This window comes from Zingiber officinale, chromosome 6A (assembly GCF_018446385.1).
Source record: "Zingiber officinale cultivar Zhangliang chromosome 6A, Zo_v1.1, whole genome shotgun sequence".
Classification (NCBI taxonomy): domain Eukaryota; kingdom Viridiplantae; phylum Streptophyta; class Magnoliopsida; order Zingiberales; family Zingiberaceae; genus Zingiber; species Zingiber officinale.
In genome coordinates this window covers 107,987,513-108,002,051 of record NC_055997.1, presented here as the reverse complement: position 1 = coordinate 108,002,051, position 14,539 = coordinate 107,987,513, and the positions used below count along the sequence as shown (strand labels likewise).

The 14,539-nt window shown below is 37.1% G+C and overlaps 2 protein-coding genes across 2 annotated transcripts; one reads left to right on the top strand and one right to left on the bottom strand.

Moving 5' to 3' along the window:
* The first annotated feature begins 458 nt into the window (after positions 1 to 458).
* Positions 459 to 2,153, top strand: LOC121997330 (transcription factor MYB106-like). The gene is made up of 3 exons (XM_042551683.1): positions 459 to 768; positions 846 to 975; positions 1,051 to 2,153. The coding sequence occupies exons 1-3, from the start codon at positions 636 to 638 to the stop codon at positions 1,889 to 1,891; spliced, it is 1,104 nt and encodes a 367-aa protein (XP_042407617.1). The 5' UTR covers positions 459 to 635; the 3' UTR covers positions 1,892 to 2,153.
* Positions 2,154 to 10,931: 8,778 nt separating this feature from the next.
* LOC121994287 lies at positions 10,932 to 11,969 on the bottom strand. The gene is made up of 4 exons (XM_042548377.1): positions 11,793 to 11,969; positions 11,605 to 11,719; positions 11,442 to 11,514; positions 10,932 to 11,350 (listed from the first exon to the last, which is right to left on the bottom strand). Exons 1-4 carry the CDS (start codon positions 11,812 to 11,814, stop codon positions 11,093 to 11,095), a joined length of 468 nt encoding a protein of 155 aa, XP_042404311.1. The 5' UTR covers positions 11,815 to 11,969; the 3' UTR covers positions 10,932 to 11,092.
* Positions 11,970 to 14,539: the final 2,570 nt, after the last annotated feature.

Below are 14,539 nucleotides of genomic sequence, written 5' to 3'. Positions count from 1 at the left end.
GCAGAGAAACAAGCCAAATTATTCACGATCCATAAATACATTAGACAAAGGTTGTCACACTGGCCATGGCTCCACCCAAATCCACCACCTTCCATTAATCTCATGGGGGACCATGATTTCTTTTCAGTCACCATAATGCGTGCCATCAGCATGAAGATTTATGAACCTTACCATATAACATTACTACAAGAGTCAAAAGGAAAAGAACGAGTAGAGTTTGTGTACTGACCTATATGTTCGATTGAGTTATATGTAAGCTCTGGGCAAAATTCAGACTGGAAAAGAGAACTGCAAGCGAAGCTTTCAGCTGATCGCACTGATGTGGATGAATGCGCTTTAATTTCTTCCATTGTTAATGAAAAAGCTTCAGTAAAAGAGAGCTCCGAGGACAAGTTGAGGTTATAAACAAGGATTAATGTGTGATGCTAACCACCATTAGGGTTATTTATGTCAGTGCTATTTTCTGTCTGCATTGCATGCTGCTCTCTCTTCTCTCTCCCTCTCTCTCAGCAATAAAGACCACGGTCTTTTGGTGTAGCATAATACTAAAGCTCGAGCGGGGCATGAGATGGACAGGTCGATGGGAATGAGAGCTTGAGCGTTTGGCAGACTGCAGGTTGAGTCTCAGTCGCGCGATGGGCCGGTCGCCGTGCTGCGAGAAGGTGGGGCTGAAGAAAGGGCCGTGGACGCCGGAGGAGGACCAGAAGCTGCTGGCCTACATCGACAAGCATGGACATGGAAGCTGGAGGGCTTTGCCGGCGAAAGCCGGTGAGCTGAATTCCCTACTTGTTTGGGTGGCTGCCAAAATGTGAGGGATGAAGTGTGACTCTTTGCTATGTTTGCAGGACTCCAGAGGTGCGGGAAGAGTTGCAGGTTGAGGTGGACCAACTACCTGAGACCGGACATCAAGAGGGGGGAATTCAGCATGCAGGAGGAGCAGACCATCATCCAACTCCATGCTTTGCTTGGCAACAGGTCCGCTCTGTTTCTTGTTTGAACAGAAGGTGATTTTGTTGAAAGAATTCTCATTGGTCTTCTTCTCTGTTCCAGATGGTCTGCAATTGCCACCCATCTGCCTAAGAGAACGGACAATGAGATCAAGAACTACTGGAATACGCACCTGAAGAAGCGGCTGGCGAAGATGGGCATCGATCCCTGCACGCACAAGGCTAAAAGTGACGCCCTCAGCTCCGCCGACGGCGACTCCCGGAGCTCCACCAACCTCAGCCACATGGCGCAGTGGGAGAGCGCGCGCCTAGAGGCAGAGGCGCGACTTGTGAGGGAGTCCAAGCTCCGTGCAGTTTCCAACCCCGCCGCCATTCTTCAGCACCCAATGGGCACGGCGGCAGCATCACCTTCCGCAGCCAAGCCCAGCCTCGACGTGATCCGTGCGTGGCTGGTGAAGCACCAGCCCGCGGAGCATGGCGAAAGGTCAGACCTCGAGTCACCCACCTCCACGTTGAACTTCACGGAAAGTCGGCTGCTGATGGCGGCCGCGGCTGGCAGAGTGCCCGGCAATGCGACGGCCGGCGGCTACCAAGGAGGTGAGAACATGGAGCCAGAGATTAGGATCGACAGCTTTGCGGGATTCTCTACGGAGCATTTCCTCGCCAGCAGCGGCGATGGAGAAGCGCCGTGGCTAGCGGAGGCATGCGGATGGGGCCAATTCGGAGCAGGATTCACCGGAATGCTTCTAGGCGATAAGAATTCCGATTGCTGTGGTGATTCTTACGCGAACAATGGCTGCGTTCCAGAGGAAGAGGAAGAAGAAGAGCCGGTGGATAAGGAAGAACTAGTGGAAGGAGGAGAGAACAAGAGCTACTGGAACACCATTTTCAACTCCATCAACTCTTCGTCGTCTTCCACCTCCCCGCGGGCGTTCTACAATTGAACTCCATAGCTATGACTGCGATTAAGTTCCTGCTTGCTTGTTTCAAGAACTTCACTGCAGTGCTTCCCTCCAACTGAATCTACAAGAAACAGAAAATAATAATAATAATAATAATAATAATAATAATAATAATAATATAAAATTAAGTGCTTGAATGGTTCTAGATTATGATTTCTGTTTGTTTGAAGCTAGCTATAATGTATCACTTTGCTCATACTTTTATGTATCATGCTATCGATAAAGAAATTCAATGTTAGAGAGACATGGTTGAGATCCAGAAATACAATCCTCAAAGAACTGAATAAGCATAAAAGAACAATTTAAATTCTCCTCAAAACTCTGGATTTTCAAAAATTCAAAAATTGAAACAAAGCATATTCCTCAGCTACAAGGCTTTCTGTGCTCCTTAAATTGTAGCTGTAACACAGTTTGGCCATGACAGTAATTAATTGATGCTACAGTGTTCATAACCTAATGAGATATAAAACATTACAGTAAGATGGGGTAGTCCCAGCCAATCTGGGCCTACCCCACAGAGATGAGTGTGGTGTACTAGGGCAATCAAGAGAGACAAAACCCACATGGTCATAACTGTCTTTGTTTACATAAAAAGAGTGAGAAGAAAGAAACAACTTTTCAGTGAAGAGCTTTTTCCCTGTAAAAGTTTGTCTGATCCAATTAGCTCAAAAGAATTAGAAACAAGCGATAACTGCTAATTTTAATATACACATATACTTTTAACTTCACAACAAACCAGATACATGTTCTAAATATTTTTAACTTCACTACCTTTTGCATCATCCACTTTCCATATGTTGATAGAGGATGGGCATGGCCCACTTTGAGCTTATTTATGCATGAAAACACAAACCAGCAGTGCAATCTTCAAACTGAAGTTATTCGAAGTTACAACATGGTTTCTTTTCTGGTAGAGCTTCTCGCTGCAGAAACATTCAGAAAAGAAATATCAAAAGAGGAGCTATAGACCAATTTAGAGGTTTTATAGACCCAAATTAGGGTCTTAGTCAAAGTACAAATATTAATGTAGTCCACGCTATCAAACACCATTAACTAAATTTAAATTTGTTTTTGGCAAGTATAATTTAACAGTTGAAGATGTAAGAACACACAGTCCAGGATAAATTTGCATGAATTACAGTTGTTGGGCAAAATTATCCTTCATCTCAGACCAGAATTAACATTTCTTTTCGCCCAAACAATCAAACAGTTTCAGAACATGAGCAGGTCAAAAAGCATTTATGACAAGATTGCATCTACGTAGTTTATTGCAAGGTAGATCTGAGCAATGTACTGAGTTCCCTAGGCGGTATACCAACACTGACTGTGTCCTGCAATAGATCATGTAGATGATAGTCAAGAGTATGCGGTCCACCAGTGAGCAAATCAACCTCAGTAAAATGTAATAAGTTTCTTTCTACTTTCTACTTTCTACTTCTTCTTTTGCTTTTGCTTTTGCTTTTGCTTTGCTAAGTTCAGTTCGACAGTCAAACAAAATAAATCATCCAAGCAAGATGAGATATGAAAGCATATCCTAATCTATTGCCCTGCATCAGATAAATTGTTATAAGTCACTTTCGCCTCATTTAAGACTGTTGCTGTTAACACCACAAATTAAAGGCTAGTTGAATCATCATAGATGGTCTTACCATATGTATGAACCATAAGGAAGATTTTAGCATAAACAGTTGCTGAATTCTAGATTATCCGTCCCCAGCTTGAACAATAGAACTTATCAGTGTATGCTAATCGTACCCAGTCACCCAGGTTCTTCTTTCATACTCAAAAACTTATAGCAGAGTTTGCTAATCGCTATCTAGTAGGTCATTATCATTCAACGGGAAAAAAAAATGATATGCAGACTTATAAAATACATATTTTGGCGACCTGTCTAAAAGAGGTTTTGATAGGTTAACATTCTACTGCAGAAACAGACACCAATTTTTGCCGCTATACTAACAGCAAGAAACAGGTACGGGGAGACAAATTAAGAAAAGGAAAATGAAAGTGGAACCAAGGTTTCAAGCAAAAGAGCAATATATTAGCAAATCGGAATTTCAAAAGCATGCAAATCTAAACAAAGTAAGATATGATGAAATATCACCTTATACAGCAAAGAATTATGTTTTACAGACAAATGTAAGAACAAGATCACTCTCTGCCAATCCAACCAACCATTATCATAGGTACAAGCATTCCAAAAGCCATTTCCATAGAAAGCTTAAAAAAACCAACGGCAGAATATATAGCCTTCAGGTGAAGGCATTACAGATTAACGATATTGCAAAAACAAATGAGGAGTCTCAAATTGGAGGTGATCCAAAATTTTGATAAACTCATGCATGTGTATCTCAACAGGTAATTATTTTCTTTTTATTTATAATAGCCATGTTGATTCTGCTCAAGCCAAAAAAAAAAAAAAAAAACAACCGGAAAATGCAATCAGTGACATTCTAGTTGTCGTAGAGCATGAATCATATCTAATTAGCTAACATATGTAGACAGAGCATGCAAACAGTGATCAAATAATCAATTTGAACACATTCTGTACATTACTGCCTATATGTGGCCATTAATTTTGATGCTGTTTCTGTTTCTCTGTACATTTGCAGGTGTTTATTGAAATGAATGTTCCTAATAACTTTACTTAAAACTCAATGGAGAGAGAAAATTCATGTAGCTGGTCCTAAAATAGTTGGGACAAGCGTAGCTTGCTTATGATTATGAATCATAGTACTTAGGTAAATGGAAAATCTTTCAAAGGCATCATCTTTTTGAGGAGCAACAATCTTAAGCAACCTTACTCTCATAAAGAGCAGAAAATAGTACCAAACACAGATTTTTTTCATGGTGATATAATTATCAAATGGTCAATTGTCATTAGTCATTGAACTTACAAGTGTCAACAGGACATTACACAAGTGCATTCCACGAACCAACAAACCAGCAAATAGAATAAGACTAGTGAATTGAGGATGATCTCATAAATTACAAATATGTGGTTGGCAGTTTAAGCCCTGGAAAACAGAAGGTGACTGCTCCTTGTGACTTATCCTTGCGCAGCCAAAGAAATATTACCATTGGGTTCTTGATAGAGGATCCTAGTTACTCGACAGGAAGGACCTGAAGCTCAGCAATTGATTTTGATCTTTGGTCAACAGAATATCAAATACCATTTGCGCACAACACATTGCAAAGAAGACTGCGCTTTCTTAATAACTTTCAATTTGCATAAGAAACAAGATTTAAAAGATTAACTTACTAAAAAGATTTGACGAGAGATCTTTAACCAGTTTAGCCATGTAAAAATTATTTCTTGCAACACGAATTGAAGGATCAGAATACAGGTTTGACAAATGCTGCACTCTTCATACTGTTTATTGAATTTACTTTGAGAAAATCAAAATGCTCTCGAAAATTGAATTTTGGGGGTAACAATCCCTTGGATTACAGACCCCACAGCTGTTTATACCTTGGCAGCATTCTAGACTCCAGGCTAAACCGCAGTAGCCATGGGTTTGACAATAGGCCCGTCTTCAAACCCAAGGTTCAAACGAGAAAATCCAGTTTCTTCCATAGGTGCTCATTTTCCAGATGCATCCAGTTTCTTACGTATGTGCTCATCTGTCATATGGCATCTTTGGAGCATTGTAGACGAGTGTAGACGAGGTTGAAGAAACGCGAAAGGATTTTAGGGTTTAGACGATTTTTGGTTTAACAGAACCAAACCGCTTTCCGTTGAAATTAACCCGGATTTTTTGAATTTTTGAATTAAAATTGTCAGTTCCATTTCGCTAAAAAAAAAATTTAAAAAAATATGTCATTTATTCTCTCTCCCTTTTCATCTTCTATTCAAAACTTCTATGTAAAAAATTTTCTAAATTAAAATTTCTCTCATCGGACCTCGCGCTTCCGTCGAAAAAGTTTCACCGATGTCTTCAATCTTACAGCTACTGTGAGAGCTTACTACCTCTCTCCGTTCCCAATGATAATTCGTTTCATTTTAATTTGTTATTCTTCACCGTTATAGCATACATACATTAGAAGGATTAATGCTATAACGTGCAAGGACGATGCCAGCTACAAATACTTGCAGGCTTCAACCACGTCTGCGCGTTAGCTGCTACACATTGTAATAGTTACAAACGTGAAGCAACCACTTGGTAAGTCATTTTTTTGTAACTACATTTTCTAGCAGATATTACCCCTACAAATATTTAAGTTCGTGTATTTCAACTTGGTAAAAAATGTTTGAAATTATTTTTTACTGATGCAGTGCCTTTGCTTCGCTTCTAAACGTTGCAGCAACTACTTCGCAGTAAACTGTCCTTGTAGTTGTTACAACTTGTAGCAGCTAACTTGGAATGATGATCGTAGAAGGAATGAAGGATTTATACTATGACGTGCAAGGTCGACGCCTGCTACAAATGCCTGCAGCCACTTGGACTTTCCGTTGCTGCTACAAGTTATAACAGCTATTTCGATAGTTAACTGCTACATCTTGTAGCAGCGTGTAGTGGCAGCTACTTCAACAGTTAACTGCTACACCTTGTAGTAGCTAATTCTCCATGTAGCTGCTACGACTTGGTAAGTCATTTTTTTAGTAGCTATATTTTCTAGCAGATATTAACCCTAAAAATATTTTTATAGCTGTATATCAACTCCCTAAAAAGTTATTTATAATTATTTATGTTGTTGCAGTGCCTTTGCGTTGACGCTACACGTTGTAGCAACTACTTCGACAAATAATTGTTACACCTTGTAGCATCTAACTTTCCATATAGCTGCTATAACTTGTAGTAGCTAACTTGGAATGTTAGCTGTTACAACGATGTAACAGCTCTTTCTTCATTTACGCTCAACAAAATGTTACTCTGCATTTTCAACCAATAATAGATCATAGCTAATATCAGTTTTTTATTTAGATCAATTAAATGAGGTTGTACACATTGTGGAAGCAACTAGTCGTCAGAAGCTGCTACACATTGTAGCAGCTTGTCAAGAGTGGCTGCCACATTGTGTAGCAGTTACTTTTGATTAGCTGCTACACTTTGTAGCAGCTACTCCAGAATAGCTGCTACAACGCGTAGTAGGTACTGTTGATCTTCAAATAACCTTTTCTTATCAATTATCTTTTTGCAATTAATGTGCAAATATATATACTGTGCAATTATATTTTTACCCTCATTGGCCAAAGGTTTAACCCCTAAACTCGCCGTGTGAAAAATATTTTTTGAAAGAATATCAATCATAGTAGATCAGTGCTCACACGGTGTCTTTGTCAATCAATCTTATCGCGACGACTTGTTTTGACTTACATTCGGTCTTTTGATCTACAAGAGCTTCTCCTGTTCTAAAGATCTGGTCCCCTGATCTCCTTGGAATTCTCTTGCCTTACATCTGATCTTCCGACCTGCAAGGGCTTTTCTTGTCAGGAATCCGGTCCTCAACCTTTTTGGTTCTGCAAACTCGAACTCATATTAGATCCAATGTATTAGCCTAAACTTAAACAATTGTCAACCATCGAAATTTCTTCCTTAGGGCATGATTGCACCAACACAATGTACCAATGGTTATAAATTTGACTGTGATATATGAGATAAAGGGACCGGACTGTACGTTAACCATAATAGACTAGTTCTTACCGGCACTATTCAATGATACCTAGGGAATCATGGGGCAGTATTGTTAGATGCTCTTATCATGATTCGTTGAGTACTAATCAGAATTAGTTTTGACATCCTATAATTAAGCAGTTGATTATAAAATGAGCTATTAAAGGTATGCCCGAATAAAGGACGAGCATCATCCTGAATCAGAAAGAGTAGTGAATTCATGGCTAGTTGTATCTCTGAACCATTGAGGATTACACAAGTATTGGTTTTCTTATTTTCCGTTGAGAAAGTCAAATTCAATTAGTTGAATTTGGTGAATAAAATTTGATATGATCAAATGTTATGAGTGATTTCCAATCAATGAAAATAAGAAAAATGAAAGAATTCTACACAAAGTCTACAAAACGAATTTGTGTTGTGATAATAGTACGCAAGTGTGCTCATGACACCAGTGATTTTGGATCATTGATATGATTTTGATGAATCACATCATTGGGTTACACCCTAATGGGTTTAGATGGAAGAGATATAATGGGCCTAGAAAGCCAAGCCCATTATAATCACATTAATTTTATCTAAAATGATGAGAAGCAAAAATAAGGAAGATAAAAAAAAAATTAAGACTTGATTCAAAGTATCACGAGGAATTGTTCTCTTCACGACCACTTTCTCCACTCTTTCACTAACTCCACTCCTCCATGAATATTTGGATAGCTACCTCTTCATTTTTCTTTGCAGAATTCGGACAGCAAGATTCTTCTTCTGCTTGGTGATTTTCTACAGCCCAAAAAGAGGAAGAAAATGAGAATTTCTTTTGATCAAATTTGCTCCAAGTTGTTGCCCCTCTAAAAAGAAGGAGATAGAGATCTTCTTCCCTTTTCTTCGATCAAGAAATTGTAAGACCATTGCGCTAGAGGGGGTGAATAGCGCTCACGGTTTTTTCATACTTTTCTGAAAACACAGAATAAACGCAGCGGAAATAGAAAGCAAGATAAAATAAACGCTAACAAGTATTGGTTTTACTTAGTTCAGAGCTTGTGGCGACTTTTACTACAAGGCCCGCGATCGTCGATCGCTTTCATTGGACAATTTACTATCAGTTCAAATATTACAAGAATAGTTGAATTACAATATAGATGCAAATATTAAAAGTTATCGACAACTACAGATTTTGAAGATTCTTGACTTTCGTTGTCAAAGCCTCGTTTGGGTGTTGTCGAGTCATTTTTGGAGTAGCGCACAGGAGAGAAACTTTTTTGGAATGTTGTCATTGAGGTGTTGATCGAATTCTCCGTTTATAACCCACTCCGGGCGCCTGGAACCTCCCCCGGCCCCCCCCCCCCCCCCCCCCCCCCCAATAGGGCTAACATAACATGCTCTCGTCGAAACATCCAGCCCCGGGGCCCAAACTGTGATGTAGCTCCGCTAGTCAGTGCGCTCCAGCTATCTGAGCAGATCAAATTTTGACTGTCCGAGTGCCTAGAGCAACTCTGAGCACCCGGACCACTAGGGCGCCTGGCCAAGCACTCTGCTTATCGACGAAGCCAGTCTGGGCACCCGAACCAGCTCCAAGCGCCTGGACCACCATTTTCTACCACTTTGTCTTCCTGCAAAATAAGGTTAGCCCAGGCAAATAATATGTAAAAAATGATAAGATTTGATAGTGTTCGGATTGTCCGGTCCTAACTTTGAGTTTCGCTTAAACTCTAGGTCGGACCAACGCCTACTAGGGAACGCGTCCTTACCTACTCCTCTCAGAAAAAATTACCTTTTTCCAAACCGTCTGGACTTTTGGTCAACGTTCAAGACTTCATGTCTTTATGTTGAACGTTTGATCCATGACCCGTCTAGTCTTCCACCTGGTATCTGCGACCCTTAAGATTTTCACATAGAGTCCTCGACTCTAGGATTTCGCCGAAAGTTCTCGACCCGCCAAGACTTCGCCCAGTCCCCCGGACTAGGATTTCGTTGCTTAACCAACGTTAGGACTTTCCTTCACTTAAGATCACTTGGGACTTTTCTGCACACTTAATCACACTTGTTACAAGACAGCTTAACTTTGAACATCTTTGTCATTATCAAAATATATGTTCGATTGTCTGGTGCTCCTTGCACCAACAGAAATTTGCTCCAAAGACAGCCCCTTCTTCTTCTCCTTGGTGAATTTCGACAACCACCTCTTATCTTGGAGTTTCGATAGCCACCTCTTCTCTTCTCTTTGGAGTTTCGGTAGCCATCTCATTATCATCTCTTTGAAGAATTTCAGTAACACCTCTTAAAGGAGATCTTCTTCCCTCTCTTCCTTTGAAAGAGACCCCTCTCCTTATTGTTGCTTCTCCTCTTCGAGAAGCATTATTACCGCCCATAACTTTGTAGATTTTTCTACGGTCACCGCTCCTTGTTGAGGATTCCTTAGGTAGCCCCTTGTGAAGAGGTAATTGGGTAGCATCTCCCTCATCTTCGAGGAAGATTTTTCTACTATGTCGACAAAAAGGGTACTTGATCTCTAGCACGATCAAGCGTTAGAAAAAGGATTCCGATCGTAGACTGGATTAGGCGGTAAAAGCATGAGTTTGAGACATTACAAAACAAAGGTAGTTCGGGAGGTATAATTTTTCATATATATTTTTTATTCATATGTATAACGATATATGCATTAATAGTTTTATTTAGATTACATTTAAATGATCTAGTATATTAAATTAGGTAGTTTTGCTTGTCTAAATAAAATAATTAAATTAACATTAGATGTTTCAATCGTATGATAGTTTATCTTGGATATCCACTTGCTTGTATGTTTAGATTGTAATGCATGTTTAAATTAAAGATCATACTTATTTTTGTTTTAAAAATCCTTACAAACACCTTTGATTTAATTGTTAAATCATAAAATAAAATTTAAAATTTTCGTTGCACATAGAGGTGTAGAACACAATATACGAATTTTAAATTTGCTTTAACAATACATGCAACTCGCAGCTCAGTGACTGACTTGTTTTGCTAATTGGAGTTCCCCCTACAATTATACGGAACTAGAAAAAGGTTTCCTGATGGCGAAGAACTTTTAGCTGAAAGCTCAAAACAGGTAAGCTTCATCCTTGTGCTAATTTGATTGTTCTAAAACAACTCCTATTTTACGCAATCAAATGAGTTAGATGGTGCTTATATTGCTGTTAGCTGATGACTGGTTTCAGGGAGACGAAATCATTGATGAGCTCCCCACAGAGGGTTACTCGCGTGGCATTGCCCTCCTTCCTGTCCAAGAAAGGTACTTTAACTAGATTTTGCAATGTTATTATTTGATTGCTATTAGTTTGGTTAAGCAAAAGAAAAGAAAAAAAAAAAGCTTATCTAAGGATTCAACCAAGGTAACAAGACAAGAAAGTGGTGTGGTGGTCGGGGAAAACTTCATGTAAAACTAGACTATTGGAATTAAGGTATATAAGATTCTCCAAACAAGTCATATAGCATGGAATTCATAAAGAACTCGAGTTTTATTCTTTAAATACAACATGACAGTAATAATTTAGCAGCCATCCATAAATTAAACAAGTGAATAAATAATTTTCTATAGCCTGTTAGTTTTGGCCAAGAGGAAGACAGTGAGGGAGGTGACTGCAGGGATGAGTATGTCATCAGAAACCGATGCACCTCCAGGGATGAATCTTTTGGCAAAGAGAGCACCGATTGGGGCTCCAAACAAGAAGGCAATGGCGTCGAGGGCTCCCTTTCCCACTGTGAAACTGTCAAACGTGATGATTTCCTTCACAATTCTGCGGAACTCATCCTTTGTCAGTGTTTTACTTTTATTCCCTTTCGTAATGCTCTGCAGCCATCAGTTTACATATTACTCGTAATAAATCAAATATTCATTTTTTTTATAGATTCACAAGAAATATAATTAGAAGTAGACTCACGTCAAACTTTTCCTTCAGTTCATCTCTTTTAGGCAATTTGATCTGTATCGCCCCTTTCTCCTCATTAAGCTTTCTGTCGCCCACATTAATTTAAAAATTAAAATATTCAGAAAAAAACAACAAGTATATGAGTGAATAAGATAAATAATAATGGAGAAGTTACCCGATGATCTCATAAATAATATGACAAAAATCGTCATCGGTGGTCTCTTTGTTGAGAATTTGAGGATAGTTTTCAATTATGCGATCTAGCGATTCCTTTGAAGGAGTTTTATTTCCTGTTCCATCTCATACAAATTAATAAGACTGATTATGAAATCTAATCTTAAGTATATATGCACTACTACCTACCTTTCTTGCCATTGTTTGCCATTTCTGGAGCTCTTGATTTGTTTCAAGTGTGTGTTGCTTCTTCCCTTTTATGATTAATTAATTTTCTTGATGGGAATTGATATACATATATAGAAGGTGAAGAAGGAGAAGGGCACGCAAGTCCATTCGTGACCATGGCATTGCTCTGGGAGGAAGCAAAGTTTAGAATTAAGCAATTAGAGAGAGAGAGAGAGCAAGCAAAGGTTTAAGTTCTTAGCTTAGTGCTTGCGTGCATGCATCTCGCGTGACTTTGAGCAATTATTGAAGCAAGCACAGATTCTCTAATGGCCTTCAAGAAAGTCTGAGATTATTACAGATTAACCGATACTGAATTTTTGCTGCATCACACAGATAGCTTTTATATTTGGTCAAAAGTCACAAGGGCACTCTATGTTTTTTGCTAAATCATCAAAGGGGCGGCATCCTATGTTGACTCTTTGTCAAAAAGATATCCATAAAATAACATAACTGTCCTCTACTACTATTTTTATTATTAGTCTATCTCAATCCTAAATTAATAAATATTTTTGTGGTTTCAAAAATACCACAATATGGAGAAAAAAATTAAGATTAAAATTATTCAAAGCTTTCGAAAAGGATTTAAATAATATTTTTCTAGCATGAAATTGGATCGTTACGAGTTTCACCCTGTAACCAGTTGTAGATATATGAACAAGTATTGATTTGATATATTATGTGGCATGTGGTTTAACTCGAGTCAAAAGTTATAACCTCTCAAGGTTTATGATTTAACTTTTTATTATAACATTTACGGTTTCGTAGTTGCTATAACTGAGATATCACGTAGCAGTTACAGTTTTATAACTATTATAATGCAAATGGTAAATCTTAAATTTTGAGATGTCATAACTTTTGATTCGGGTTGAATAAGGCTGAGGCATGTCACCGGGGCTGACGGCCTAGGACCCCCGATTTTTAGGGACCCCAAATTGACATGCATATACAATATATATTATATATAATTAGATCATTTTAATAAAAATCTAAAAAAATATATTTTATTAGATTATTTTAATAAAGGCCCAAATATATATATACACTTTGTTGGATTGTTTTAATAGTCTAAAAAATATATATTATTGGATTATTTTAATAAAGACCCAAAACAAATATATTTTTCATTAAAAAATCTAAAAAGGAAAAGAAATTAAAAAAAAATGTAAATGATCCTTTTTTTCTTCCTTTCCAAAATTTTATTTCTTGTACAACTTTTTCTTTATTAATTCGTTTACCGAAATCGGAATACTCTGACAAGTAAAGTTTGAATTATGAACGCTAAATTTCCTCCCTTATTTTCTTTTGAATTTTTTCTAATTAAATAAAAAAATCTATTCTTCAATTAAAATTTTAGTTTCATCAATATATAAACTTACAACATAAGTTATCTACTTATCTATATTTTTTTCTTATTATCAATATTCAATATTAATTTTTAATATTGTATTGGAGTCTAATATTTTATGATTTTTCTTGCAGATTTGAAAGAGTTAAAATAAATCATTCCAATTTTAATCATTGTAGAATAGATTATGTCGATTGCTTCAAGCACAAACCAGACTTTATTGCTCTTTCACTATAATTTTTACTGCTTGTGTTTGTTTCATTGCTAGTTTTGTGTGTTTTATTTTTGCATTTGAAATTTGTATTACAACCATATTTTCAAAGAAATATCAATCTGGAAATTAGAAAAAAAAAAAAAAAAAGTGGAACAGATTATTAAAATTCATAAAGGTGTTCATAAGTTTTTTAAAGCTGGCTCTTCAATTGAAGATTCAATTGATGAATTATAAGAAGAAAGTCAAGAAGAATTAAATGATCATGCAACAAATGAACAACAATCGAGTAATCAAGAAGAACTAGATGATTATGCAATCAATGAACGGGAAGAATTGAGAGAAAACGATGATCATAATTATGCAATGAATGAGCACGAAGAATTGAGGAAAAATGATAATAATAATTTGAATGCAAATGACTTACAATTTTATGCATCGAAAATTAGGTATTAAAAAAGCTTGATTTTGAAGACCTTATTGTTGATTTTGCTTCTCAAAATGCTAAAGATCTAGATTTTTTCAATGATTAGTTTATACTTATTTTATTTTATTTTATTTTTGTATTAGTAGGTATTGCATTTTTTGGAGAAATTTGAGAAATGTATTTTGTATGGTGTTACACTTTTAAAAAATCTTGAGAAATATATTTTATATGGAGTTTATTATATTTTAAATAAAATATATTGATTTTTAAGTTTTCTATTAAACTCTATTCAAATTGTATATTAGTAAAAAAAATTCCTATAGAAGTTCCTTTTATCTTTTCATCAAGGGCCTTTAAAAGTCAGGACTGACCCTAGGGTTGATCCACATGACGTATAATATATTAAATTGAAGCTCTTTCAGATATCTACAACTAATTATTGTGTGGAACCTATAACAACCCAATTTTAGGTAAAAAAAAAATATTATTTAAATTCTTTTCAGATACTCAAAACAATTTTAGTCGTTTACTCGAGCCAAATTCACAGGCCTAAACAACTAACATTGTGACCTCAATTTTTAAAACTGAAACAGTCAGCATTGATGTTAAAATGCATTAGTTGGATGTGGATGCATAGATGATACGGCGGGATAAGGCAATCGACAATGGTCAATGAATGTGAGTATCTAAATCTCCATTCCTCAATCTCATGATATGGCTATGAA